Source organism: Adelges cooleyi, unplaced genomic scaffold (genome assembly GCF_023614345.1).
Source record: "Adelges cooleyi isolate 19-005CV unplaced genomic scaffold, UGA_ACOO_1.1 ACOO_flye_CR_arks_rails_tigmint_CR_PRNA_794, whole genome shotgun sequence".
In the NCBI taxonomy this organism is placed as follows: Eukaryota; Metazoa; Arthropoda; class Insecta; order Hemiptera; family Adelgidae; genus Adelges; species Adelges cooleyi.
Window position 1 is genome coordinate 211,086 of NW_026096507.1, and position 26,679 is coordinate 237,764.

Sequence of the window (26,679 nt, forward strand, 5' to 3'; positions counted from 1 at the left end):
CATACGTAGTAGGAAAATTGAAGTCATATTAAACAGACTAAGAATTGGACACACAAAACTTACTCATATGTACTTACTAAAAAAAGAAAACAAGCCAGTATGTCAAACCTGCGGCACCTCTCTCACGGTCAAACATGTATTAGTTGAATGTAAAAAATACGAAGACCTCAGAAAAATCAACCAACTGCCTGACGATCTATGGGAAGCTCTGGGTCCATATTCCGACGTCTCCAAAACTGTTAATTTTATCTCTCAATCTGACTTGTATGTACTCGTATAAACAATATTTATTGTATATATCAAAAGTTATAAAATAAGATAATTGTATTGTATAGCCAATGGTCATTGTAACCGAGGCTTTTGATCAATAAAAAAAAAAAAAAAAAAAAAAAAAAAAATACATTTTACAAAAGATATACAAACTAAAGTAAAACGCAACGAAACTCGGTAAATGTCGAAAAGTCGGTGATCTGTAGATATGAATCGCTGGTCCACCAGACTATCACAAAACATTTGATTGTGTTTGGTTACCTGTATACTCACCTATCGGACAATGCGATCATAAATAAGTATTTTATTGGCTCCCGGTCTTCGGAAACCAAAGAAATGTAATAATATTTAAGAGAAAATTTAATATCTTTACAAAGTCATAGCCAATGACTAGATGGATAAAAATAAAAAATTCAAACCATAACATATTTTAAAATTTTTTGCCCACAAATTTATAAAATTATAAGCGTATGTTGCCATTTGAAAACGTGTACTTAAACCCTTCTTATCTATAAGAGATGGAGATAAACGTTTTCAAAGTATTGAAAAACATAGTAAAACGTGTATCAAAAAAAATAGGAAAAAAATAATTTTCAAAATATTCATATTTCCGAGAAAATGATGTCTTACGTTAGTTGGATGACCCGGTACAAATGATATCGATATGTAAGTTTATTATGATATTATAAAGAACCAATTTATGAGAAATTTACTATTTGTGTTTCAAACAGTGAAACAATAATACCATTATATGAATAATACATTTGGCTAATTTTATTACTCTCTTTGTATTCTAAAATAATGCTTATCTTTCGAAAATCCGAAAAGTTATAAAAGTTGTTGTTTGAAAACAGTAGTATAATTAAGAATGTTTCAAAGTCATTATGTGCAATAAATCGTACATAAATGAGGGAGCAAAAACAGTTTTTGACAGGCAATAATTAAAAATGGAAATATGATTGAAGCGTAATTTCATAAGGAACGCTAATTTAAATTCAAATAAAAACATATAAATGGTTCAATCAATATATAATTATGCTGTTTATGCAAAAAAGTCAATTTTGAAAAAATTGTCGCTTATGCCCTTTTACCTTCTTGTGTTGAAAATCAGTCCAAAATAAAAATGATATAACAAATATAATACCGAGAGAAAATCTGTAAAATGATATCAGTAACCTTAATGATCTTTCCAAAGAACATAAAAAATAACAACAGTCCATATATCTTTTATATTTACACTGGAATATTTATTTCGATTTTTTGTATCTTAAAAGATACATCGCCAAGTTAAGGGTTGAATTTAATTAACACAAATTATATTTATGTAATTAAAATTATGAGTATTTTTTGTCTGTAACCTAAAAATTATAATAATAATATTATAGCCCATTATTATCATGGTTAGTTAACATCATAATCCTAATTTTTTTTAAAAATAATTTTGATGTGATTATAATAAGAATTCAGTTAATTATATATAAATTATATGATGGAAAGCTTAAAAGTCATTGATGTGGTTTTTTACAACAGTATTATACCTAGAGTGTTTCAAATTAGTTATGGGAAATAAATAATACAAAAACAAGGAAAAAACATAAAAAAAGTTGATTGCCATGTAATAATTGAAAGTGAATAAACTAATGTTAAAACTAGTGTGAACACAAATTAATAGCCATACATAAATAATATATTTGGCTCATTACTTTTGTGTTTTAAACTTCCATTAGTGAAATCAAAATATCATTACAGAGTACATAGTATTATTTTGTCGGCTTCCAAAAACATGATTCTTTTATTTCAACAAGTAAGTTTCACTACCAATTTAATGTTTGAGAGCTTTAAGTAGTTAACCTTTATTAGATTAACCAAATTATGAGAAATTTACTATTATTATTTGTGTTTCAAACTTATAACAGTGAAACAATAATAATATCATTAAAAAGTACATAATATTATTTTATTATATACCTATATTATTTCATCAGCAACCATAATATTCCTTTGGTCTCTATCTTGAGTACATAATGATAAAATATGTTTTATTTATGTTATATTTAGATTGATTTGAGCCATATAACATTGTAAGTTAAATATTTTCAATTCATATTTTTCTTAAATTTCAGATTTTTAATATGAGCTATTTTCAATCCATTATACTTACTATCCTGTTAGTTATATCGATAGTAATTATTCAAAGGATAAAACACCAAAGACAAATTACTTTGGCTGCTCAAATACCTGGTCCAAAATGTCATTTTATTGTCGGAAGCCTAACGATTTTTACTCAAGGAACAGAAAAGTTCTTAGAGAATATGAAACGACTATGTAAGATGTAAGTTATGGCGAATAAGCATGTAAAGCTTTGTGGTATAATGTTGTCTAATTACTGAAAACATTTTTAAGTCGAACTCAATGAAAAAGCGAAAACTACAATTATTGGGACTTATGACACAGATTGTGTTTCTCAAAAACCTATATCTCTAATTGAAATTCTATTAGCAAGCCAATAACAAATATCACCTAAAGAAATACGGGACGATCTTATAACCATTATTAGTGGTAAGCATTATATTTAAATTCTATAGCTGTAAAAAGTTTTAACAATGTTTTCAAACTAATTTTTTTAGTTAAAAATTTCGGTATTTCAATGATGTATTATTTAATACTTATGTCATTAAATACATCATGAAAAAATTCACCTCATTCTCTTCAAAGTCAAAAAATCACTGCTTTTTATCTAAGAATTTAAACATGCTACATTTAAAAAAATATAAATTATAATTTCCAAAATTGTAAAGGAAATTCTACTAAATAACGTTATTTAAATATATTTTATGTTTAAGCGGGACATGAAACAACTGCAAAATCAAATTCATTAATTATATTTATGCTGGCTCATCATCAAGATGTTCAAAAAAATGTAATTTTTCCTGAAATAAATTACAATTCCATGTTTATTTAAATATAAAATTCCTTATTTTTGACCCTAGGTATATCAAGAAATAAATTCAATATTTTCGGCTGGCGACTTTAACCGATCACCTACACACGAAGATTTATAGAAAATGGAATACTTAGAACGAGTAATCAAAGAAACTATGCGGCTTAGTTCAATTGTACCCTTAATTACCAGAAAAGTAGAAAACGAAATGATGGTTGGGAAATATGTTATCCCGACAGGTAGAATATTATAAGAAGAATAAGTTTTTTAAATTCCATAGCTAAATGGTGATTAAGTCATAGTAATCGAATATTATTATTTTATAGACGCAAATATTCTGATTTGTGTTCAATGTTTGCATTTAAATCCCAAGTACTAGAAGGATCCAGAACAATTTAATCCTGACAACTTCTTACCTGACGTGTGTCGCAGTTGTCATCCTTTTGCGTACATTCCCTTTAGTGGTGGCTCAAGGAACTGTGTTGGAATGAAATACGCAATGCTTCAAATGAAGACTACGATATCTACTCTTGTAAGGTCCTATCGGTTTTCGCCATCGGAAAAATGCCTTACGCCGAAGGATCTAAGATTAGCTTTCACTCTATCAGTGGAATTTATTAATGGATGTAACGTTAAAATAGAACCGAGATCATAATAGCTTGGAATTTAAAATGTTTAGGTGCGTTTTGTTCAAGTCATTAATTAAAAAATAAAATGTTATGTACTGGAAAATGTTTTGGTGTAAAAAAAAACACTGGGTTATTATTGGGTTATTATTAACACTGGGTATTATTTAACTCCCTTTCATATAATATTATAATGGTATTTATTATTATAAATAGCAAATAAATATGTATCTTAATACTTTTTGTGTTCATTATTTATAGTAGTTAAGCATAGCTCTAGAGTTTATCTGTGGATGTTACGTTAAAATAGAATCAAGGTCGTATTGAGTAATTAAAAATATTTAGATATGTTTTAATTAAGGTAGAATTTATTTTGACTGTTTACTGTTTTAAAACAAAATTGAAATACACTTTGTTCTTTTAATAACATAATAATACACAAAAAACAAAACTCTTTTTGGATCATAAAACATGTATTAGAAATTAGGTAGTGTTTTGTTTCTCAGTGTATTTTTATTAGCTTTGAATATTGTATGATAGGGTGTATATTTAACCAATGTATTTTATAATAATTATTACGATATTGTGAGATTGATTTTGTTGTCAACATCATTTTTTTTTGTAAATATCTTAAAAGGGTATACACTGACATTTAAAACTCAATTGTTATGGACTGGAAAATGTTTTAGTTTACAAAAAAGCACTTACCTCTATGTACATTAATAACGATTGATATATATTTGTTAAAGTTATAAAATTATTATTTTAATCTATATTTATAAAAATGAATGAATTCATCCGATCGCCATGAAACTTTGGGAAGCTGATGAGTACACTCCTGCAAAAGTAACTTGCATAGGTCTTGTCGTAAATTCCACCCCTAAGGGTGTCCTTAAACACGAATTTTGCACTTAAAATACGAAATATTTTTCGTTGCTAACCCGAAATAAACACTTGGTTTGTTAAAATAGTAACCAAGGTACTCGAGCAAATGGTAGGTGATGAATAATGGAACAGACCTATTCAGGGGACGCTAAAAAACATTGGAAATAGTACACTTGAGTAAGAGGGGGGCATAATCAATAAAATGTAATGTACATATGTATATCCAAAAAAAACCGGGACGGGGTATGTTAAAGCTTTACAATATACAACCTAGAGTACTGAGTTTTTCTATCTTATTTGTAATTATATTACTCAGCTCTCGCAAACTAAATCCCAGGCGACGCCGGATCCGCATAGCTTGTAGCAAATAAATATGTATCTTAAGAGGGCGTTATACCTTTTAAAAACAATCGTAAAAAAGTTGTTTACGATAAAGCGTGTAGGTCAAAGCGAATCGGTAGAATAAAAATATTGGTGCCTTTAAAAAGAGGAAAACTTTAACAAGGTCCTTTAGTCGGTTTCTATATAAAACTTTAATTTTCCCTACAATACAAGCACTTAAAAAAGTTTAAAAAATGTCAGAATTAAAATACAAATTGTGAATGTTGGGTTAATTATATCAAAAAAAGTTCTTACTATTTTAAATATTTAAAAAAATTTTTCGGTACCCTTGAATTTTAGAGTTGCTTTTAAAAAAATGTTTTAATTTAGTTGTCTACTAGTTAAAATAAAAAATTTAATTAAAAAAAATCAAAGGGTAAAAAAATTGTAAGCGAAATAATATTTTCTGAAAACAAAATATCCGCTAAACTGAAAAATCATACTTTTTAAATTGCCTTGTGTACTAATTAATTTTTGTCTGTCGCAAAAAAAATTAATGTTTTTAAAAACCTGAATACTTACTCTATAACACCTATGTATTGTGATGTGGGTAAAATTTGGCAAATTTTAGAACTACTCTCTTAAAAAAAAAACATGTAAAACATCAGATATTTTTCGTTCAAAATTATCATAACTAGTTTGAAAAAAAAACATTTTTCAAAAAAAATATTTTTTTCCTTTGGTTATCGACTTGCTAAATAAAAAAAATAATTAAAACGTTTTTTTTAAAAATATCAAAGGGTAAAAAAATTGTAACGAAATATTATTTTTTGAAATCAAAATAACCGCCAAACTATAAAAACTGAACTTTAAATAGCAATAAAAAACGTCCAGGTACACATATGACCTTGACATTTTATATTATGTCTTAGAAACATATTAAAATTAATAATTCATAATTGTTTTGATATTTTTTGCATATTTATTAATAAGACTTTTGAGCGCCTAGAATTCACTCTCGGACCACTGTGCAGCGTGTGGACAACAGTGTGTGTGGACACCAGCGTGTGGACACCGGCATGTGGACGCTGACGTGTGGACACTAGTGAATGGTCACCACCATTATGTGGACACCAGTGAGTGGACACTCATAAAGCACGATTTCATTAAACAAAATCAAAAGTACAACCATTTAAAACTGCATGACCAAATATACCATTAATGATAAAATCATAATATCGAGTAAGGTCAATTAATTTTAAACTAAATTAAATATTACCTATTAAAACAATCAAAAAAATGCACAAGTTATTAGAAGTCTATTTTTGTTAAACTAACAAATTATTCAATCACTGTACAAACCATTTGACATAGGTAACCTCAAACTGATATATTAAATTATGAACAGAGTTAGTAATTATTATACATACAGTTGTACGAACATTATTTTTGTAAATAACATAAATCATAAATTATTTAAAATAGATTATTGAAGAAAAAGAAACATTTGAAATGTTAGGTACAAATATTTGTGAATGGGTAAATATAATTATAATTAACTATTCACATCAAAACCATCAAGAAAATGCTAAGAATTGTTAAACTTAAAGAAAGTTATTAGAAGTCTATTTTTGGCATTTATTTATATTTTCATCTATTACGAGATATTTTACCATTTTGTTTGTACTTCCACGCTGTTTATGTAAAATGGATGCTGCTTTCGAGTAAGTAATTTGTATCATAATATAATTAATGAATTTTTTATAATTTTCATTTACTTGGCCGGATTATAGATGTTCTAAGCTTTATATTCTTTTAAAATAATACAAAAATTAAATTCATAATGCGTTATGCATTTGCGTTAGCTATTTATTCTATTGAATGTCCTTTAGTATATTAATGTGTCATTAAAATTCCCCGCTATAAGAAGTTAAATGTAAAAATTTAATTATGTGAAAAAAAATTAATGAAAAATATTCAATTTTGTATAAAGTATTTGCATTTATATAAAAAATTAAAAAATGATTATATTATTTTAATTATAGTCTGAATTGAAGAGAAACAATTAAAATACAAATTAATAGGTATAATATATACAATAAATTTATTTTAAGGACAACGTATATAAGGAACAAGAATATTAGAAATTTACCAGTTGTGTTTAAGACTTACATACTGAAACTATATAATTTCAACAGCAATCAAAAACATGAATTTTCTATTTCAACAAGTAAGTTTTACTAAAAATATTAAATACGTGTTTTTATTTTTTTTTTTTCAAACATGTTTTAGTACTTTATGTAGTTAACCTTTACAAGGCACTAAAGTTGGCAAAAATACCATCTCATATTAATAAGAACCCACATTTTTTTTACAGTGTTTTATTGCTTCAAATATTATACATTACAATTATTTAAGAATTAAAGTTTAACCTTACAACGAGTAAAAAGATGATTATTACCTTTAAGCAATTCTCAATGAAATTCTACCTATTATATACAATTTTAAAACTATAACATTCATATCATGCTTTTGGTCAATTTTTCGAATACATAATTATAAACAAATTTATTTTTGTATTACATTTAAATTGATTTTAGCCATATTACATTGTAAGTTAGTTAAAACATTTAGAAAACCGCCAATTTTTAGAGCTATTTTTGATTTTTCAAATTCTGATATTTGGAATCGGCAGGTAATATAAATGGAAACCCCTAAATTCGTTTGTATATTCTGTTATCGATTAATATTTTAAATACAATTTTTAATAACATACTAATCGAAAGTTATTGCTATTTAAAGTTGATGTTCGTTCTGTATACAGAAGCATTTTTAGGAATATTCAAATCAAATAATAATTATAATCAGACAATCAGAATATAATTTAAAAAGTAAGATGCTTTAAAAACATGCACTACTTTGTGGCTAAATTAAGAATTCTTTTGGATAAACTAGCTTTAATTTAGCTTACAAACTCACATTAGCAAATTTAAAAGCAATCTGGTTATCAAAATAATCTTTATGACCTAACTGTTTGGAACTACTCAACTACCGACTTAAATTAAGTTGGCAATTAACAAAATTTCTGATTTCCAAAATAACTAATGACATTTTTAAACTTAACTGTGATTTTGTTGTAAGTTCCTTATAACACTGTTTTCAAATATCTAGTTTTAAGACAATTTAATCATTTAAACAGTCCACATTGTAGCATTCTTTTATTAATAACTATCTTTAATTTAAAAGTACAAACACACAATAACAAATTTAATAGTGTTACCTTTAAGTTATTTAAAAATAAATAAATATATTTAGGGTTTAAACTGTATATAAAATGTGTTGAAAATCAGTCCAAAATAAAAATGATATAACAAATATAATACCGAGAGAAAAGCTGTAAAATGATATCAGTAACCTTAATGATCTTTCCAAAGAACATAAAAAATAACAACAGTCCATATATCTTTTATATTTACACTGGAATATTTATTTCGATTTTTTTGATCTTAAAAGATACATTGCCAAGTTAAGGGTTGAATTTAATTAACACAAATTATATTTATGTAATTAAAATTATGAGTATTTTTTGTCTGTAACCTAAAAATTATAATAATAATATTATAGCCCATTATTATCATGATTAGTTAGTGGTTAATCTTTATTAGAAACTAATTTTAACGTTAAATAAAATCTGTTCAATTAAAAACCTTCATTTTTTTACAGTTACGTGGTTTATTTCCACACATAGTATATCATCAATAGTATTTTAGTATTAAAGTTTATTCTTAAGATGGGTAGAAAAATGGAGTATAGTATTATAATTATCTGTACTAAACCTGTGTGAGCAATACTCAACAAAACGCCACCTCTCATTCAAAATTTAAAAATGAAATAACTTAAAAATGATTATTTAAAGCTGGTTGTCGACAATTACACAAATTTAATTTAAAGAAAAAAGCATTTATGAGGAACCAAATTATGAGAAATTTACTATTATTATTTGTGTTTCAAACCTATAATAGTGAAACAATAATAATATCATTAAAAAGTACATATTATTATTTTATTTTATACCTATATTATTTCATCAGCAACCATAATATTCCTTTGGTCTCTATCTTGAGTACATAATGATAAAATATGTTTTATTTAAGTTATATTTAGATTGATTTGAGCCATATAACATTGTAAGTTAAATATTTTCAATTCATATTTTTCTTAAATTTCAGATTTTTAACATGAGTTATTTTCAATCCATTATACTTACTATCCTGTTAGTTATATCGATAGTAATTATTCAAAGGATAAAAAACCAAAGACAAATTACTTTGGCTGCTCAAATACCTGGTCCAAAAGGTCATTTTATTGTCGGAAGCCTAACGATTTTTACTCAAGGACCAGAAAAGTTCTTAGAGAATATGAAACGACTATGTAAGATGTAAGTTATCGCGAATAAGCCTGTAAAGTTTTGTGGTATAATGTTGTCTAATTACTGAAAACATTTTTAAGTTAAAATACAACTGATACGTGTGTAATCTAATTTGTTAAATATTAGAAAGACGACATAGTAAAACCAGCTTATAATTTTGCAAGATGTAAATACTTGTAGTGAACATGCATTTATTTTGTGGAATAATGTAGCCTTAAGCCAAACAAAAATCAAATTTCGACATAATTAACAATTTCAACTATTATCCATAAAATCTATTTAGTTTTCAACTATACTTTATGTATTGGAGTTTTAAAAACAACATAGTAAAAACAAACACATTAATGAATATATACGAAATTTTATGATCAATTTGGGAATAGTTAGTTTTTTCTGTAGAGTATTTTATGTGGGACATTAACAAAAATTACATGAGAACCACATAAATACTCCAGAACGTTAAGATAGAAACTATTCATATAAAAGAAAGGAATCCTTGACTGTTATTATTTTGTGAATTAAATAAATTTGTAACATAAGTACTTATGGACAAAATTTAAAACAAGCTCATTATGTTTAAGGTACGAGCATTCATTATTTAAATTTTGGTTATTTAACAAGCTGATTGTTTGTTTATCCAACGCCGATGATATAGAAGTAGTAATGAATAGTTCAAATTGTTTTCAAAAGGATTTCCCTTATTTGTTAATGGAAGATGTTTTCTCAGGTACGGGGGTACTTACAACTAATAATGTACATGACCATAAAAAAAAACAGGTAAATTATTGTTATATAGTAACTATAATATTATGATTATAAATATTTTGTAAGAAACTAATAAAAATACTGTTCCTATTTAAAAAAGATGAATAATTTATTAATAAAACGTACGTTATTTAGGAAAATAATATCGCAATGGTTAAAGTATTCAAATTTAAAATCAATGATAACTTCTTTCTACGATGAATCCAAAATTCTTGCACACATATTGAGTGAAAAGTGTGAAGGAAAACCAATTGAACTGGAAATAGGCCGATTTTTCGACCTAGCATCGATGGACAGTATTGGAAGAACAGCGTTGGGAGAAGAATTCAATTCACAAAATAAAGAGAACCATGTTTTCCGAAATAGTTATGAACGTTTAGCAAAAGTAAATTTTTTTTTCTTCATTTTTGTAGTAACATAAGAACATTATACGGAACTAATATCCGCTAAGAAGATTATTATTTTTACATTTTAATTACAGATGTTTGCATACAGATTTTCGAATCCATGGTTTTTATTTTCGACTTTTTTTTCACTGTCATCGAAAAAACATGAACAACGAAATAGTCAACATTTAATGCATAAATTTGTTAATGACTTAATTCAGAAAAAACAAGTCGAACTCAATGAAAAAGCGAAAACTACAATTATTGGGACTTATGACACAGATTGTGTTTCTCAAAAACCTAAATCTCTAATTGAAATTCTATTAGCAAACGAACAACAACTATCACCTAAAGAAATACCGGAGGAACTTATAACCGTTATAAGTGGTAAGCATTATATATAAATTCTATGGCGGGAAAAAATGTTAACAATGTTTTATAGCTAATTTTTTTAGTTAAAAATATCGGTATTTCCATGATGCCATTTAATACATCATGTGTTGTTCTCAAAATATTCTTCATAATGACATGTAATAAAAAAATTCGCCTTATTCTCTTCAAAACCAAAAAATCACTGCTTTTCATCTAAAAAATTAAGCATTCTACATTTAAAATAATAGAAAACAATATTTCCAAAATTGTAAAGGAAATTCTTCCAAATAACGTTATTAAATGTGTTTTTTGTTTAAGCGGGACATGAATCAACTGCAAAATCAAATTCATTAATTATATTTATGCTTGCTCATCATCAAGATGTTCAACAAAATGTAACTTTTTCTGAAATAAATTACAATTCCATATTTATTTTAAGCAAATTATTTATTTTCGACCCTAGGTATATCAAGAAATAAATTCAATATTTTCTGATGGCGATTTTAACCGATCGCCTACATACGATGATTTACAGAAAATGGAATACTTAGAACGTGTAATTAAGGAAACCATGCGACTTTATCAAACTGTACCCCTAATTGCCAGAAAAGTAGAAAACGAAATGATGATTGGGAAATATGTTATCCCGACAGGTAGAATATTATAAGAAAAATAAGTTTTTTAAATTTCATAGCTAAATAGTGATTAAGTCATAGTAATCGAATATTATTATTTTATAGACGCAAATATTCTGATTTGTATTCAATGTTTACATTTAAATCCCAAGTACTATAAGGATCCAGAACAATTTAATCCTGACAACTTCTTACCTGACGTGTGTCGCCGTCGTCATCCTTTTGCGTACATTCCTTTTAGTGGTGGCTTAAGGAACTGTGTTGGAATGAAATACGCAATGCTTCAAATGAAGACTACAATATCTACTCTTGTAAGGTCCTATCGGTTTTCGCCATCGGAAAAATGCCTTACGCCGAAGGATCTAAGATTATCTTTCACTCTATCAGTGGAATTTATCAATGGATGTAACGTTAAAATAGAACCGAGAACATAATAGCTTGGAATTTAAAATGTTTAGGTGCGTTTTGTTCAAGTAATTAATTAAAAAATCAATTATTATGTACTGGAAAATGTTTTGGTGTAAAAAAAAACACTGGGTTATTATTGGGTTATTATTAACACTGGGTATTATTTAACTCCCTTTCATATAATATTATAATGGTATTTATTATAATAAATAGTAAATAAATATGTATCTTAATACTTTTTGTGTTCATTATTTATAGTAGTTAAGCATAGCTCTAGAGTTTATCTGTGGATGTTACGTTAAAATAGAATCAAGATCGTATTGAGTAATTAAAAATATTTAGATATGTTTTATTTAAGGTAGAATTTATTTTGATTGTTTACTGTTTTAAAACAAAATTGAAATACACTTTGTTCTTTTAATAACATAATAATACACAAAAAACAAAACTCTTTGTAGATCATAAAACATGTATTACTAATCAGGTAGTGTTTTGTTTCTCAGTATATTTTTATTAGCTTTGAATTTTGAATGATAGGGTGTACCTACTTAAAATAATATTCAACTATATTATAATACGTTTTTTTTTTTATTCTTTTGATGAGGCATCTTTAAACATCTAAATGAATATATTTTATTTTGTATAGGTATACAAAAGGTTATAGTATTGAAATTTACTGTTTTTTTTACTCAGATAAAAATAATTCAACATACCACCCTTTCTCCAGACCAAAATTTTAAATAATAAGAGGAGTTTCGTTGAGTATTATTTATAGGTAATAATATTATTTCTATCCGTTTTAATTTTAAACTTAAATAATTAAATAATATTGAAAATATAATCTTTGAAGCAATAAAACACAGTAAAAATATGGTTTTAAATTATTAACAGAAGATATTTAATGCCAACTTTAGTGTCTTGTAAAGATTACTACATAAAATACTGTAATATTAAATGTATTTAGTTTTGTCAGTAAAACTTACTTGTTGAAGTACGAAATCCATATTTTCGGTTGCTGATGAAATTATATAATTATAAAGTTTGTAAGTTTTAAACACTTATAGTAAATTTTTGAAATTTTGGTTCTTTATAAAAGGTTTTTTTGGAATTTAATATTTTTCCCGAGCATGTGCATCCATAGAAATTGTGGGGGGGGGGGACTAATCTTGAAAGACATTACTTTTCCACCCACCAAAAAAAAAAAATTTAGCATTCTTTAATACATAACTCTTCAAATAATGTTATATATACAAACTTAATGATCAAAATATATTATATTTATGTTCATTAGATATTATTCACATTCAATTTAATATTAATTTGTTCACTATAGATTTTTATTTGGCAAAATTGTTTTCCGCTTTTTTTATGATTTTATTATTAATATTTTAATCTTATCATTCTTATACAACATTTACATATATTATTTTTTTTCCATAACTCATTTGAATTTAATTTACAAAATTTACTAAAAATTAAATTAAATTTAGTATGTATATTTTGTCAATTTAATTTTTTATTTCCACTGTTTCTCCTCGATTCAGACATTTTAACGACATATTATTTTTAATATAAATGTAAATATTTTATCCTAAATTCAATGTAATATCTTCGTTAAATTTTGATAACTTGAATCAATTAATTTAGCTAATCTTGGAAGCTATTGTTTGAAAATGTGTTATTCAAAATTACCCAGTAGGACATTTTTACATAATATTTATACCATAATTTTTAAATTAATTAGCATTTAAAAAACGTTTCGTAATAATACACATTATATTAGATTAATAATAAAACGTAAATAAGAGAGTTAAAAAACCGTGGGAATTGGTTCGTAAAAGTTACACTTACATTGCTGGAACTTCTTAAGAACAAATTCTTAACTTTAAAAAACTACAAAATTGTGTTTAAAACCTAATACATTTTAAATTATAATCTGATTGTCTGATTTGAATATTTCTAAAAATGCTTCATAAAATACATCACGAACATAAACTTTAAATAGCAATAACTTTTGAACAGTATGTTATAAAAAATTTTTTTAACATTTGTGTATTTAAAATATTAATCGACTACAGAATATCCCAACAAATTGAGGGGTTCCCGTTTAAATTTTAAAAATTAATACCATGCTTGCGCTAACTACTTATAGTATGATTTTAGATTGAAGCGTTAAATGTGCCTAAAATAAAACCTACCGATATCCAAATATCGGAATTTGAAAAATCAAAATCAACTCTAAAAATTGGCCGTTTTCTTCGTGTTTTAAATAACTTACAATGCAATATGGCTAAAATCAATTTAAATATAATACAACATTTTTTTTTTAATATTAGGTATTTAAAAACGTGACATAAGGCATGTTATGGTTTAAAAATTTTGAAAATAGGTGGAGTTTTCTTGAGTATAGCGTATAGGTAATAATAATCTTTTAACCCGTTTTAAGACTAAATTTTAATACATTTATAATATTGACGATATCATATTTGAAGCTATAAAGCACTGTCGAAAAATATAATTTTTAATTAATATCAGATGCCTACTTTAGCGTCTTGTAAAGGTAAACTACATAAAGTACTAAAACTTATTAAAAAAAAAAAAAAAACGTAATGTAAATGTATTTATTTTTTGTAGTAAAACTTACTTGTTGAAATGGAAAATTCATGTTTTTGGTTGCTGATGAAATTATATAGTTATATAATTTTACGGAAATATATAATTTTAAAATTTTCACGTTTCGTTGAGTATTGCTTAAAGGTAATAATAATCTTTCTACCCGTCTTAAGCTTAAACTTTAATCCTTGAATAATGTAAACAATATAATATTTGAGGCAATGAAACTCTGTAAAAAAATACGGTTTTAACAGAAGATATTTAATGCCAACTTGAGTGTCTTGTAAAGAATAACTAAATAAAGTACAAAATCATTAAAATGTTTTTAATTTTGGTAGTGAAACTTACTTGTTGAAATGGAAAATTCATGTTTTTGGTTGCTTATGAAATTATATAGTTATACAGTGTGTAAGTCTTAAACATAAATAGTAAATTCCTGGTATTCTTGTTCCTTCTATACATTTTTCTTAGAATTTAATTTTCTATATATATTTTATCAATAAATTTTTATTTCCATTGTTTTTCTTTGATTCAGTCAGTAATTAAATGTACATATTTAATAAATTTTGTTATAAATGTAATATTCTTCATTATGTTTTTTTCTCATAATGAATTTGTACATTTAACTTTTAAATGAGGAATTTCAATGACACATACTACACTATATTAAAGGACTTTCATTGTTTCATACTAAAACCTAAAAAATAACTATACTAAAAAAATGTATTACCAATCACAATAAAAATTGCACACGTCTGTTTTTATTAGCTAATTAAATATATTAACCAAATTCTTCTTAAAATCAAATCAAATTTATTCTGAACAAAAAATTAAGGATTATAGTATTAATATACTAATTTCATAAAAACAATATAAGATGTTGTTATTATTTTTATAATTTTGCTATATTTTCAAAGGGATTATTACTGGCTTGTGTCAAACATTAACTTTTATTTTTATACTTCTAGAATGAATACACCTATGTAGAGCGACATAATTTTAAATGTATTAGCAAAATTATCCTTAAAATCAAATCAATTTTATTCTGAACAAGAAGCACACAAATCTCCTGTTTCGGAACAATTATTGGATACTAACCATAGCATAAAACCATTTACAAATTTAAATAGTTTTAAAGAACTTAATATTTGAGAAGCAATAGTAACTTTCTGTTATAATATTTTCTTAAAAAACGGTTTTGTTTAATTTTCCTCAAGATACCTTATTATACTACACTTTGGTATTTTTTAATTAAATATTAAGTTTGGCTCTTTAGCCTGTTAATTTACTTTTTAAAATATAATACAAATACGCGGAATAAATAAAAAGTATGTTTATTAAAAAATAGTGTGAACTACCAAGTTGCTAGTTTTAAAAACTACGTTTGTATAATTGTATATTGCTCTGCATTTTAATAAAATAAAACAATTGTTTTAATTAACCTTGGGGTTTCCTACTAGCGATATACAATGTGTTCTTGGAAATTTCCTAGTGGAAATTAAATTTTACCTTCCTAGTGGGAAATTTTCAAATATATATTTTAACAACCAATCGAATATTAATAAAAACCAATACCATCTATTTATATTATAGTTTAATTGGATAATAAATATAGCTAAATCTAAAAATAACTGTTTGTTAAGTATTTTATTTTCATTAATATTTAAATATATATTATAGACACATTATTATGATTCCTATTATTTTAATAGTTTTCAATCAAGTAATTATTGACGATACAAGTGTAATAAATAAATAGGAATCACGATAATAGTGTGTATAACAGATATTTATATTTATATTTAATATTCAATAGATAATTATGATTCTTATTAAACATCGACAAGCAAAGAAATTTGAATAACTATTTTCTTTCTTTGGTGTTATCTGCTGTGATTACATATATCCTATCGTCGTTTCATTTTCTACTTTCTTGGTCACCAGGGTTGCAACTACATGAAATCGTTTGTTTTATTAAAACACATTTTATAAGTATATCATTTTTTGTAAATCATCGTATGTAGGTTTTTTTTTCTGAAAAAATTTAATTAATTTCTGGAATTACCTTATTTCGAAAAAAATTTAACATACGCAGGTAAATTTGTTATAACTCAGAATGAATATGAGTTCCTTTTGCGTAAGAGCTTCGTATTGCTCGAAGAAAGTAAATAATAATTGGCTTAGATTCGACTAGAAATTCATATACTATTTTTCTAAAAAAATTATTTTTTAAACCTAACCTAACCAATAGCTTCTCAAACAGTAACTTTCTGATATATTGGCTTCTGATATAGATTTTATTTCGAACAAAAATTTCAGTAAATCATTCTAGATAAATATATAGTTTTCAATATCTTTAATTACAGGTTAAGTTCTTGATTCTAATTGAACGTAACATCCTTCAACTATCCTTAAACGAAACTCTGACATCCTTCGACGTAAGGTATTTTTCCTTTTTAATTCCCAAAAATAAGCTTGAAAACATTGTTAAAACTTGCTTATTACCGCTATGCAATTTAAATATACTGATTACCACTTATAATGGTTACAAGTTTGTCCCGTATTTCTTTAGGGTATATGTGAGGTTGGAAAATGCACGCAGATAAAAATACTACTACACTCCACTTCCACTCCCATTTTAACTTTTAAACTCTTATAGCTATAGTTATCCGAAAATGGTTATCGACCAGTCGAATTTTATAATACATTATGCTCTATTTAAAAAAGTAATAAAATATGTACGTTACCATCTCAGTTACAAAATTTGCTATCAAAAAATTTAAGTTGGGAGGGGTGTCGAAAAAAAAATAATGAAAAATTGAGATAACTTTGTATAAAAACAATATGAAAAAAAAATTTAATTATTTATTTAACCTAGTGAGATACTGGCTGGTTCATGATAATGTTTGATGTTTATGGATATGTTTGATAAGTAGTTTCTGTCAATTACAAACAATTGCTTATTGTCATATTGTCGGGAATCGGTGATTTATTAATCACCCATGCTAACCGAAACCCATGCTAACCGAATCAAGCAATGTTCATGCGCGTCACAGTATGCATTTAGAACTACGCTCCCTAAAACTGCATTCGTTTTGAGAAAATTGCAATTTTCAGATTTTTTCCTTTAGTTATACTATTAGTTACACTATAAGACCTACCTTTGTGCCAAACTTTACGTGTCTGCCTACCAGAAAATGTGTTGATTAAGTTGTCGGAGGTTATTTGTTGTGTTCATTTGTTTTGTTTGCGGGGAACCGCTGGCTGACGTATTTTTTTTTTTTCATTGTTATTTGAAATGTTTGTTGACCAGTCGATAAAAGAGATAATGAATGTAAATTTTATGTACATTTTATGTAAAAATTAAGATTAAAATCAATGATAAAAAAAAAAACTACTGACATAAAATATACACTAAATTAAATTTAAGGAAAAATGTATAAAAGGAACCAGTGTATCAGAATAGTACTATTTGTGTTTTAAACATACATCGGTGAATCCATAATATCATCATAAATTACACACTGTATAGCTATATAAGTTCATCAGCAAACATGAACTTAACATTTCAACAGGTAAGTTTCACTACCAAAATTAAAAACATTTAATTGATTTTGTACTTTATGTAGTTATTCTTTACAAGACACTTAAGTTGGCATTAAATATCTTCTGTTAAACCCATTTTTTTTAAAAGAGTTTCATTGCCTCAAATATTATATTTTTTATATTATTCAAGGATTAAAGTTTAAACTTAAGACGTATAGAATAATTATTATTACCTCAAGCAATACTCAACGAAACGTCAAATTTTTAAAATTATAGCAATCATTTCACCCCTTAGGTCACTTTCTTAAATACACAATGTTAAAATATATATTTTTGGTATTATATTAAATTTTATTGTGCCAATAAACATTGTAAGTTAGTTCAAAATGTTAGACAAAGGACAATTTTTGAGACACTATAAGTTTTTTTGACTTTTAGATGATGGGTGTTATTTTATAACGCTTAAGTCTTAAATCATACCAGTAGTTACCACAAAAATATTAAACAACTTTTTAATAATGCACTGTTCAAAAGTTATTGTTATTTAAAGTTTTTGTTAGTACTCTATACAGAAGCATTTTTAGGAATATTCAAATCAGATAATAACTCTAATCAGAAAATCAGATTATAATTTAAAATGTAATATGTTTTGAAAACATGTACTATTTTGTGATTTTTAAAATAAGAACTCAAATGGAATACTAACTTTAATTTAGTGTACAAACACACAATAGCAAATATAAAAGAATAACATAAAAAATTAATCACAATTATGTATGTTTAGCTGAATATTATTAAACTATATTTTTTAGTACAATAATATGCCTTTTAAAATGTAAACAGTTGATAAAATAGTTTATCACATATGAACACTATTGTATAATAGTAATAATATTTTGTAACAGGTAACCCTGAATCAGCAAGCTCGACCGTGTCAAAATATATTTATAGCTATAAATGCTAAGTGTCTGTCTAGGCGAAGAAAGTCTTGTTACCTTTAATCATGTCTACCGTCTTCTTCTTTACTGCAATGTATTAAAATAGTTAATATTTATAATATATTTAAATTGATTGAAGCCATAAAAAAAATTATAAGTTAAAGTTAAAGTTAAAATAATAAATTAATAGAATTACAATTTCAAGTTATTTAAAAAAATTAAACATAATTGTGTATGTACTATTATTTTTCAAATTTGAGATTATTTTACGACATTTATAGGTCACCTAAAACCTTTATGCCTTTACTAAATGCAATGCGTTTAAACATGTGAGGTCAACCTTGTGTAACGTTCCCTATTTTTTAGTTGATAGATTATCAACATGGTAGGTGAAAAAACAAAATATATCTTCTTGGGCGGTGTTAACACCGCGGCTCATCCGCCAACGAGATTCTCAAAGGCACCACTGCTCGGAGGTTAAATTATTTATTGTGTATTATTACGTAATGTTTTTTAGCTTGCTCAGTAATTAAAAAATGTAAAAGTCTTATTACCTTTAATAATTTCTGATGCATATTATATTAAATTTAGGATGAAATATTAACGTTTATATTAAAAATAAAAAAACTTTTATATACTTTTAATTATTTTAGAATTATTATCGAAGAGAAACTGTGGGGATAAAAACTAATTGACATAATAATATATACACTAAATTACATTCCAAGAAGAACTTAAATACCATCATAATCCTAATTTTTTTAAAAATAATTTTGATGTGATTATAATAAGAATTGAGTTAATTATATATAAATTATATGGTGGAAGCTTAAAAGTCATTGATGTGATTTTTTTACAACAGTATTATACCTAGAGTGTTTCAAATAAGTTATGGGAAATAAATAATACAAAAACAAGGAAAAAACATAAAAAAAGTTGATTTCCATGTAATAATTGAAAGTGAATAAATTGATGTAAAAATTAGTGTGAACACAAATTAATAGCCATACATAGATAATATATTTGGCTCATTACATTTGTGTTTTAAATCAAAATATCATTACAGAGTACATAGTATTATTTTACTGTATTATTTTGTCGGTTTCCAAAAACATGATTCTTTTATTTCAACAAGTAAGTTTCACTACCAATTTAATGTTTGAGTGCTTTAAGTAGTTAACCTTTATTAGAAACTAATTTTAGCGTTATATAAAATCTGTTCAATTAAAAACCTTAATTTTTTTACTGTTACGTGGTTTATTGGCACACATAGTATATCGTCAATAGTATTTTAGTATTAAAGTTTATTCTTAAGGTGGGTAGAAAAATGGAGTATAGTATTATAATTATCTGTACTAAAACTGTGTGAGCAATACTCAACGAAACTCCACCTCTCATTCAAAATTTTAAGATGAAATAACTTAAAAAATGATTATTTTAAGCTGGTTGTCGACCATTACACAAATTCAATTTAAAGAAAGAAACATTTATGAGGAACCAAATTATGAGAAATTTACTATTTGTGTTTCAAACTTATAATAGTGTAACAATAATATCATTAAAAAGTACATAATATTATTTTATTTTATATCTTTATTATTTCATCAGCAACCACAATATTCCTTTGGTCTCTATCTTGAGTACATAATGATAAAATATTTAACTTTTGTATTATATTTAAATTTTTTGTGCCATAAAACATTGTAAAATAGTTCAAAATGTTAGAAAATGGGCAATTTTTCAGACGCCATTGTTTTTTTACAATTTTGACTTTTGGATGTTAGGTGTTATTTTATAACACTTAAATTAAATTCTTGCCTTATAGAGTTCTAACTTAATGTAACTCTTTAAATTTAAACCGGAACCCCATATAATTTTGGGATATTATGTAAGTAAATATTATTTTAAACACAAAAATGTTAAACGACTTTTTTATAACATACTGTTCAAAAGTTATTGCTATTTAAAGTTTTTGTTAGTGCTTGCTCTATACAGAAGCATTATTAGGAATATTCAAAACAGATAATAATCGTTATCAGACAATCAGATTATAATTTAAAATGTAATATATTCTGGAAACATGCACTATTTTGTGATCTTTAAAATACAAATTCAAATGGAATACTAACTTTAATTCAGTGTACACACAATATCAAATATAAAAAAATGAAACCTTAAAGTCATAAAAAAAAAAATTAATCACAATTGTGTATGTTTAATTATATGTTATTAAACTATATTTTTTAGTACAATAATTATATGTTTTTTAAAATGTAATCAGTTGATAAAATTTTGTATAAAATATGAACACTAAGATTAATATTTTGTATCAGTTAACCCTGAATTAGCAAGCTCGTCCCTATTACAAAATATATTTATAGCTATAAATGCTAAGTGTCTGTCTAGGCAAAGAAAGTCTTATTACCTTTAAAAATTTCTGATGCAATTTATATTAAACAGCAACCATATCATTTGGTCTCTTTCTTGAATACATAATGATAAAATATGTTTTATTTACATTATATTTAGATTGATTTGAGCCATATAACATTGTAAGTTAAATGTTTCCAATTTATATTTTGCTTAATTTTCAGATATATGATATGAGTTATTTTTATTCCATTATACTTACTATCGTGTTAGTTATTTCGATAGTAATTTTGCTAAGGAAAAAAAAACTAAGACAATTTACTTTGGCTGCTCAAATACCTGGTCCAAAAGGTCATTTTATTGTCGGAAGCCTAACGATTTTAATTCGACGACAAATAAAGTTTATAAAGAACTTGAAACAATTATGTAAGAAGTAAGTAATCATAAATAAGCATTTACAATATGTTTTGTGATATAATGTGGTCTAGTTGCCGAAAAAATGTTTTTGAGTTATAATTTGTTCAAATCTATAAAGACAATATAGTAAAAACCAGCTTATTATTATACAAGAAGTAATTGCTCGTAATTTACATGCAAATATTTGATGAAAAAACGTGATCCTACACCAAACTAAACATGATTTTGAGATGATAAACAATTTCAACGAATATGATAATTTTTTATGGAGTTTTTAAAACTGTACATTAAGTATTGAAATATTATGAAAAACATTTTTTAATGTGTTCATGTCTCCAATGTTTTGCTGACTTTTCGGATTTATTGCAGAGTTTATATCAGGATTGATAGTCATCGTTCCGCTGTATTGACATACGTATTGAGTATACGAGTCTAAACGTCAGTTAAAATCTGTAGATATGAAAATTTCTGTAAATTTTTGTTGTAGTACACATTTTTATAACTTTTGAAAGGCAATATAGTAAAAACCGCACATTTATGGATGAAAACACGATATTTCTAATTTAATATAATAACTATTCAACAAAATACTCTTGATGATCATTTTGGAAATAGCTGATAGCCTTTTACCGTGACGATTTTTTAAAGATCCCATTGAAACTATTCAAGTTAGAAAAAAATAGGGAAACCTGGACTATGATAATTGTGTTAATTATTTATATATGTAATATAAGTAATTGTGGACAAATTTTAAAAATGAATTCATTTTGTTAAAGGTACAAGCATTCATTATTTAAATTTTGGTTTTTTAACAAGTTGGTTGTTTGTGTATCCAACGCCGATGATGTAGAGGAAGTAATGAATAGTTTAAACTGTTTTCAAAAGAATATACCTTATTCGATAATTGAAGACGTTTTCTCGATTAAGGGATTAATTACAAATAATAATATACATGACTATAAAAGAAACAGGTAAATTATTGTTATATATAGTATGATATTATAGTTATAAATATTTTGTAAGAAACAAATAGAAAATACTGTTCCTTTTTAAAGGAGATGAGTAATTAATAATACGTACATTATTTAGGAAAATTATAAATCAATGGCTAAAGTATTCAAATTTAAAATCATTAATTACTTTATTCTACGAAGAATCTAGAATTCTTGAACAAATATTGAGTGAAAAGAGTAAAAGAAAATCAATGGAACTTGAAATAAGCCATTTTTTCGAACTAGCATCGATAGACACTATTGGAAGAACAGCGTTGGGAGAAGAATTTAATTCACAAAACAAAGAAAACCACGATTTCCGAAATAGTTATGCACGTCTAGCAGAAGTAAAAAATGTTTTGTTTTTATTTTACATTTTTGTAGCAAAATAATCCAGTGGAACAGAAATGATATAATTTTGGACTAACAATGTTGTTATTGAATATCTGTTAAAGAGATTATTGTTTTTATTTTGTAATTCCAGATCTTTGCATACCGACTTTCGAATCCGTGGTTTTTAAGCTCAAGTTTATTTTCACTGTCATCGAAAAAACATGAACAACGAAATAGTCAACATTTAATGCATGAATATGTGAATGATTTAATTCAGAAAAAAAAAGTCGAACTCAATGAAAAAGATAAATCTACCATTAACGGGTGTCGTGATGAAGGTTGTAGTTATCAAAAGCCGAAATATCTAATTGAAATTCTGTTAGCAAACGAACATCAAGTAACACATAAAGAAATGAAGGACGAACTTATAACCATTATAAGTGGTAAGCAATATATTATTTAAACTCTATAGCGGTAAAAAGTAAATTTTAGCATTGTCTTCTAGCTTATTTTCGGAGTTAAAATTATTGGTATTACAGGTATTTTAATGATGTATTATATATTATTATGTTTTTGTTAATACATCATAGGTTGTACTCAAAATATACTTATGATGATAAAACATAAGGAAACAATTCATCTCATTCTTTTCAAATTCAAACCCTCTCCCCTTCCCAAAAAAATAAAATGTTAACTTACAATAATAACTACTTCCAAAATTCTGTTAAATAAACGTTATTTAAATGAATTTTTGTTTAAGCGGGACATGAAACAACTGCAAAGGTAAATTCATTAATTATATTTATGCTGGCTCATCATCAAGATGTTCAACAAAATGTAATTATTTCTGTAATAAATTACAAATCCATATTTATTAAAAATTAAAATTATTTAATTTTATTCGACCCTAGGTATATCAAGAAACAAATTCAATATTTTCTGATGGCGATTTTAACCGATCGCCTACATACGAGGATTTACAAAAAATGGAATACTTAGAACGTGTAATCAAAGAAACCATGCGACTTTATCCAGCTATTCCTTTTGTGCACAGACAAGTACAAAACGAAATGATGATTGGAAAATATCTTATCCCGGCGGGTAAAACCTATTAAAAATAATATATTTTTTTTAAATTGCATGTCCCTAATTAATAGTTGTCAAATATTATTATGTTACAGACACAATTATTACGATTCCCATTTATTGTTTGCATTTAAATCCCAAATACTATAAGGACCCAGATCAATTTAATCCTGACAACTTCTTACCTGACGTGTGTCGCAGTCGTCATCCTTTTGCATACATTCCTTTTAGTGGTGGCACAAGAAACTGTATTGGAATGAAATACGCAATGCTCCAAATGAAGACTGCGATATCTACTCTTGTAAGGTCCTACCGTTTTTCGCCATCAAAGAAATGCCCTACTCCGAAAGATCTTAAATTATCGTGTACCATAGCACTGGAATTTAGCAACGGATGTTATGTTAAAATAGAACCAAGATCGTAATTGGTAGCTTATAGTATTTACATATTTTTTAATTATGTAGAATTTACTGAAATTGTTTACTATTTTAGAAACCAAATTTAAATACCCTTATTTTTGTTATTAAAATTATATTATACACAAAGCAACAAAACTCTATGATAATTATATAACATGTCTTACGTAGTGTTTTGTTTCTCAGGGTATTTTTATTGGATTTCAAAATTGTATAATAGGATGTATAGTTAACGGAGATATCTTAAAAGGGTATATACTTAAATTTAAAAAATCAAATGTTATGGGCTGGAAAATGTTTTAGAGTACAAAAAAGCACTTGGTTCTATGTACATTAGTTATAATTAATATGTATTAATTAAAGTTATTTAACACCTTTTTATATATTATAATGGTTATAATTATTATAAATAGCAAATAAATATGTATCTTATTATTTTTTATGTTCATTATCAATGGTTTTCCAAAAACCGAATATTACAATTTTTATTTATAATCTATATTATACAAATAGTAAATTATACAATTTAATATTAAATCAACTATTGTTAATTTTACTTGTATTTTATTTCGATATTGTTTCTACTGTTGTGACCAGAGGGCATGTAGATGCAGTTTTTATTAACATAAAAAAACGTTGATACATTAAATTGAAATGTTCTGTGTGGTAAATTAAAATATGTTGAACTGAAGAACCCTTATCTTAACTGGCTTGATTTATAAGCTTCAGGTAGGTGGCATCCAGTTAGTATTAATAATGTTTTTTCTTCCGGTATTCACTTAACTCCATCGTTATTTATCGTATTTTTAATAAATGATATTTCTTTTTTTTTCCATCATTCTTGCTGTTTGTTTTTGGCCGATGATGTAAATTCTATACAAGTGTTTGTTGAGTTGTTAATAGTCGCAATTAACAGGACAATTTGAACATAACTGGGTATTGTAAAAGTCAAATGGTCAATGTTTGAGTATCTCTAAAAATGTTCAGATCACTTTTTGTCGTAAACGATCTTTTGAACTGTTTACGTATAATATAGATGGTGCTTATCTTATAAATGTTTCGCATATTGAGGATCTTAGTGTAAATCATCAATAAATTTGTTACATTTTTATTCCTTTTTGTATAACTTTATTTCACCTTTATCATTTGCTCTTTAGTGCGTCAATTAAAAAAAATATATTATTTAATTATGTTAGAGTTCTTTAAAAAGAGTAAGATAAAAATTGACCATCACAGCAGTCATCATCATCACGGAAGTAAATCAAAAACTAGTTAATTAACTGTTTGATTTAATCAAATTTAATTAAAATTTTAAATCTTATTAATTTAAGACAGGGAAATATTTTAGTTTAAGATTCTAGAAAATTCTTTTGATTAATGTACATTTATTTCAACTTGTTGTGATAATTTCTACAACATTAATAATTTGCCCTACAAACCTAGAGTTGCTACTCGGAGGAATTGGTCCAGTATTAAAAAAGTTACAGTGTTTACAGACACAAAAAAGCCTACACTACAGTAAAACCAATATCTTATCGGCTTTGCATCGAAGCTAAAAGTTACTTTTATAAATTTCAGTTATTTAAATCTCTACATGTTTTTTACTCCCATGGTGGCGCATTCTGTTCAGACCACAAAGGTTTATTGTAACGGAAATAAACATTTTTATTGAGTACAAAAATTGTAACTAAAATCGTCGACATTTCAACAGCATTCCTAACGTGAGATTTATGTCACTATATTTTGAAAAAAAAAAAAAATGTGGAGGTCCCACGAATTGTTTTGGCAATTTCTTACAGTGCTGGTATATTGATACCGTGCATGGTTTTGACTGTACTGTTTTGAACAAACTAATTTAAGGTTTGCGTCGAAGCGTTTATTTAAAAGTGATTTTATCAGTTTTATAATATATAATTCCAGTAGACCGATG

The 26,679-nt window shown here is 25.7% G+C and overlaps 2 protein-coding genes across 3 annotated transcripts; both read left to right on the forward strand.

The window, feature by feature from the left end:
* Window positions 1-2,486: 2,486 nt before the first annotated feature.
* Window positions 2,487-12,149, forward strand: LOC126845493 (cytochrome P450 4C1-like). Of its 2 annotated transcripts, XM_050584138.1 has the most exons (8): window positions 7,204-7,273; window positions 9,273-9,481; window positions 10,054-10,249; window positions 10,373-10,622; window positions 10,719-11,010; window positions 11,314-11,390; window positions 11,459-11,648; window positions 11,736-12,149. In XM_050584138.1, the coding sequence occupies exons 3-8, from the start codon at window positions 10,188-10,190 to the stop codon at window positions 12,062-12,064; spliced, it is 1,200 nt and encodes a 399-aa protein (XP_050440095.1). In that variant the 5' UTR covers window positions 7,204-7,273; window positions 9,273-9,481; window positions 10,054-10,187; the 3' UTR covers window positions 12,065-12,149. The 2 variants fall into 2 exon arrangements, with proteins under 2 accessions (XP_050440096.1, XP_050440095.1); XM_050584139.1 differs by lacking the exons at window positions 7,204-7,273; window positions 9,273-9,481 and adding an exon at window positions 2,487-2,602.
* A 9,604-nt stretch (window positions 12,150-21,753) lies between these two features.
* On the forward strand, window positions 21,754-24,757 carry LOC126845492 (cytochrome P450 4C1-like). Its single transcript, XM_050584137.1, has 7 exons — window positions 21,754-21,938; window positions 22,699-22,893; window positions 23,012-23,261; window positions 23,399-23,690; window positions 24,008-24,084; window positions 24,159-24,348; window positions 24,429-24,757. The coding sequence occupies exons 2-7, from the start codon at window positions 22,781-22,783 to the stop codon at window positions 24,755-24,757; spliced, it is 1,251 nt and encodes a 416-aa protein (XP_050440094.1). The 5' UTR covers window positions 21,754-21,938; window positions 22,699-22,780.
* The last annotated feature ends 1,922 nt before the right edge of the window (window positions 24,758-26,679 follow it).

Bases quoted from the DNA above. Each gene is read 5' to 3' on its own strand.
- LOC126845492 (XM_050584137.1), top strand. From the start codon at position 22,781: ATGAATAGTTTAAACTGTTTTCAAAAGAATATACCTTATTCGATAATT. The intron at 23,262-23,398 runs GTAAAAAATGTT...TTGTAATTCCAG, and splicing joins GTTATGCACGTCTAGCAGAA to ATCTTTGCATACCGACTTTC. The intron at 24,085-24,158 runs GTAATTATTTCT...ATTCGACCCTAG, and splicing joins ATCAAGATGTTCAACAAAAT to GTATATCAAGAAACAAATTC.
- LOC126845493 (XM_050584139.1), top strand. From the start codon at position 10,188: ATGTTTTCTCAGGTACGGGGGTACTTACAACTAATAATGTACATGACC. The intron at 10,250-10,372 runs GTAAATTATTGT...TACGTTATTTAG, and splicing joins ATGACCATAAAAAAAAACAG to GAAAATAATATCGCAATGGT. The intron at 10,623-10,718 runs GTAAATTTTTTT...TTTTAATTACAG, and splicing joins GTTATGAACGTTTAGCAAAA to ATGTTTGCATACAGATTTTC.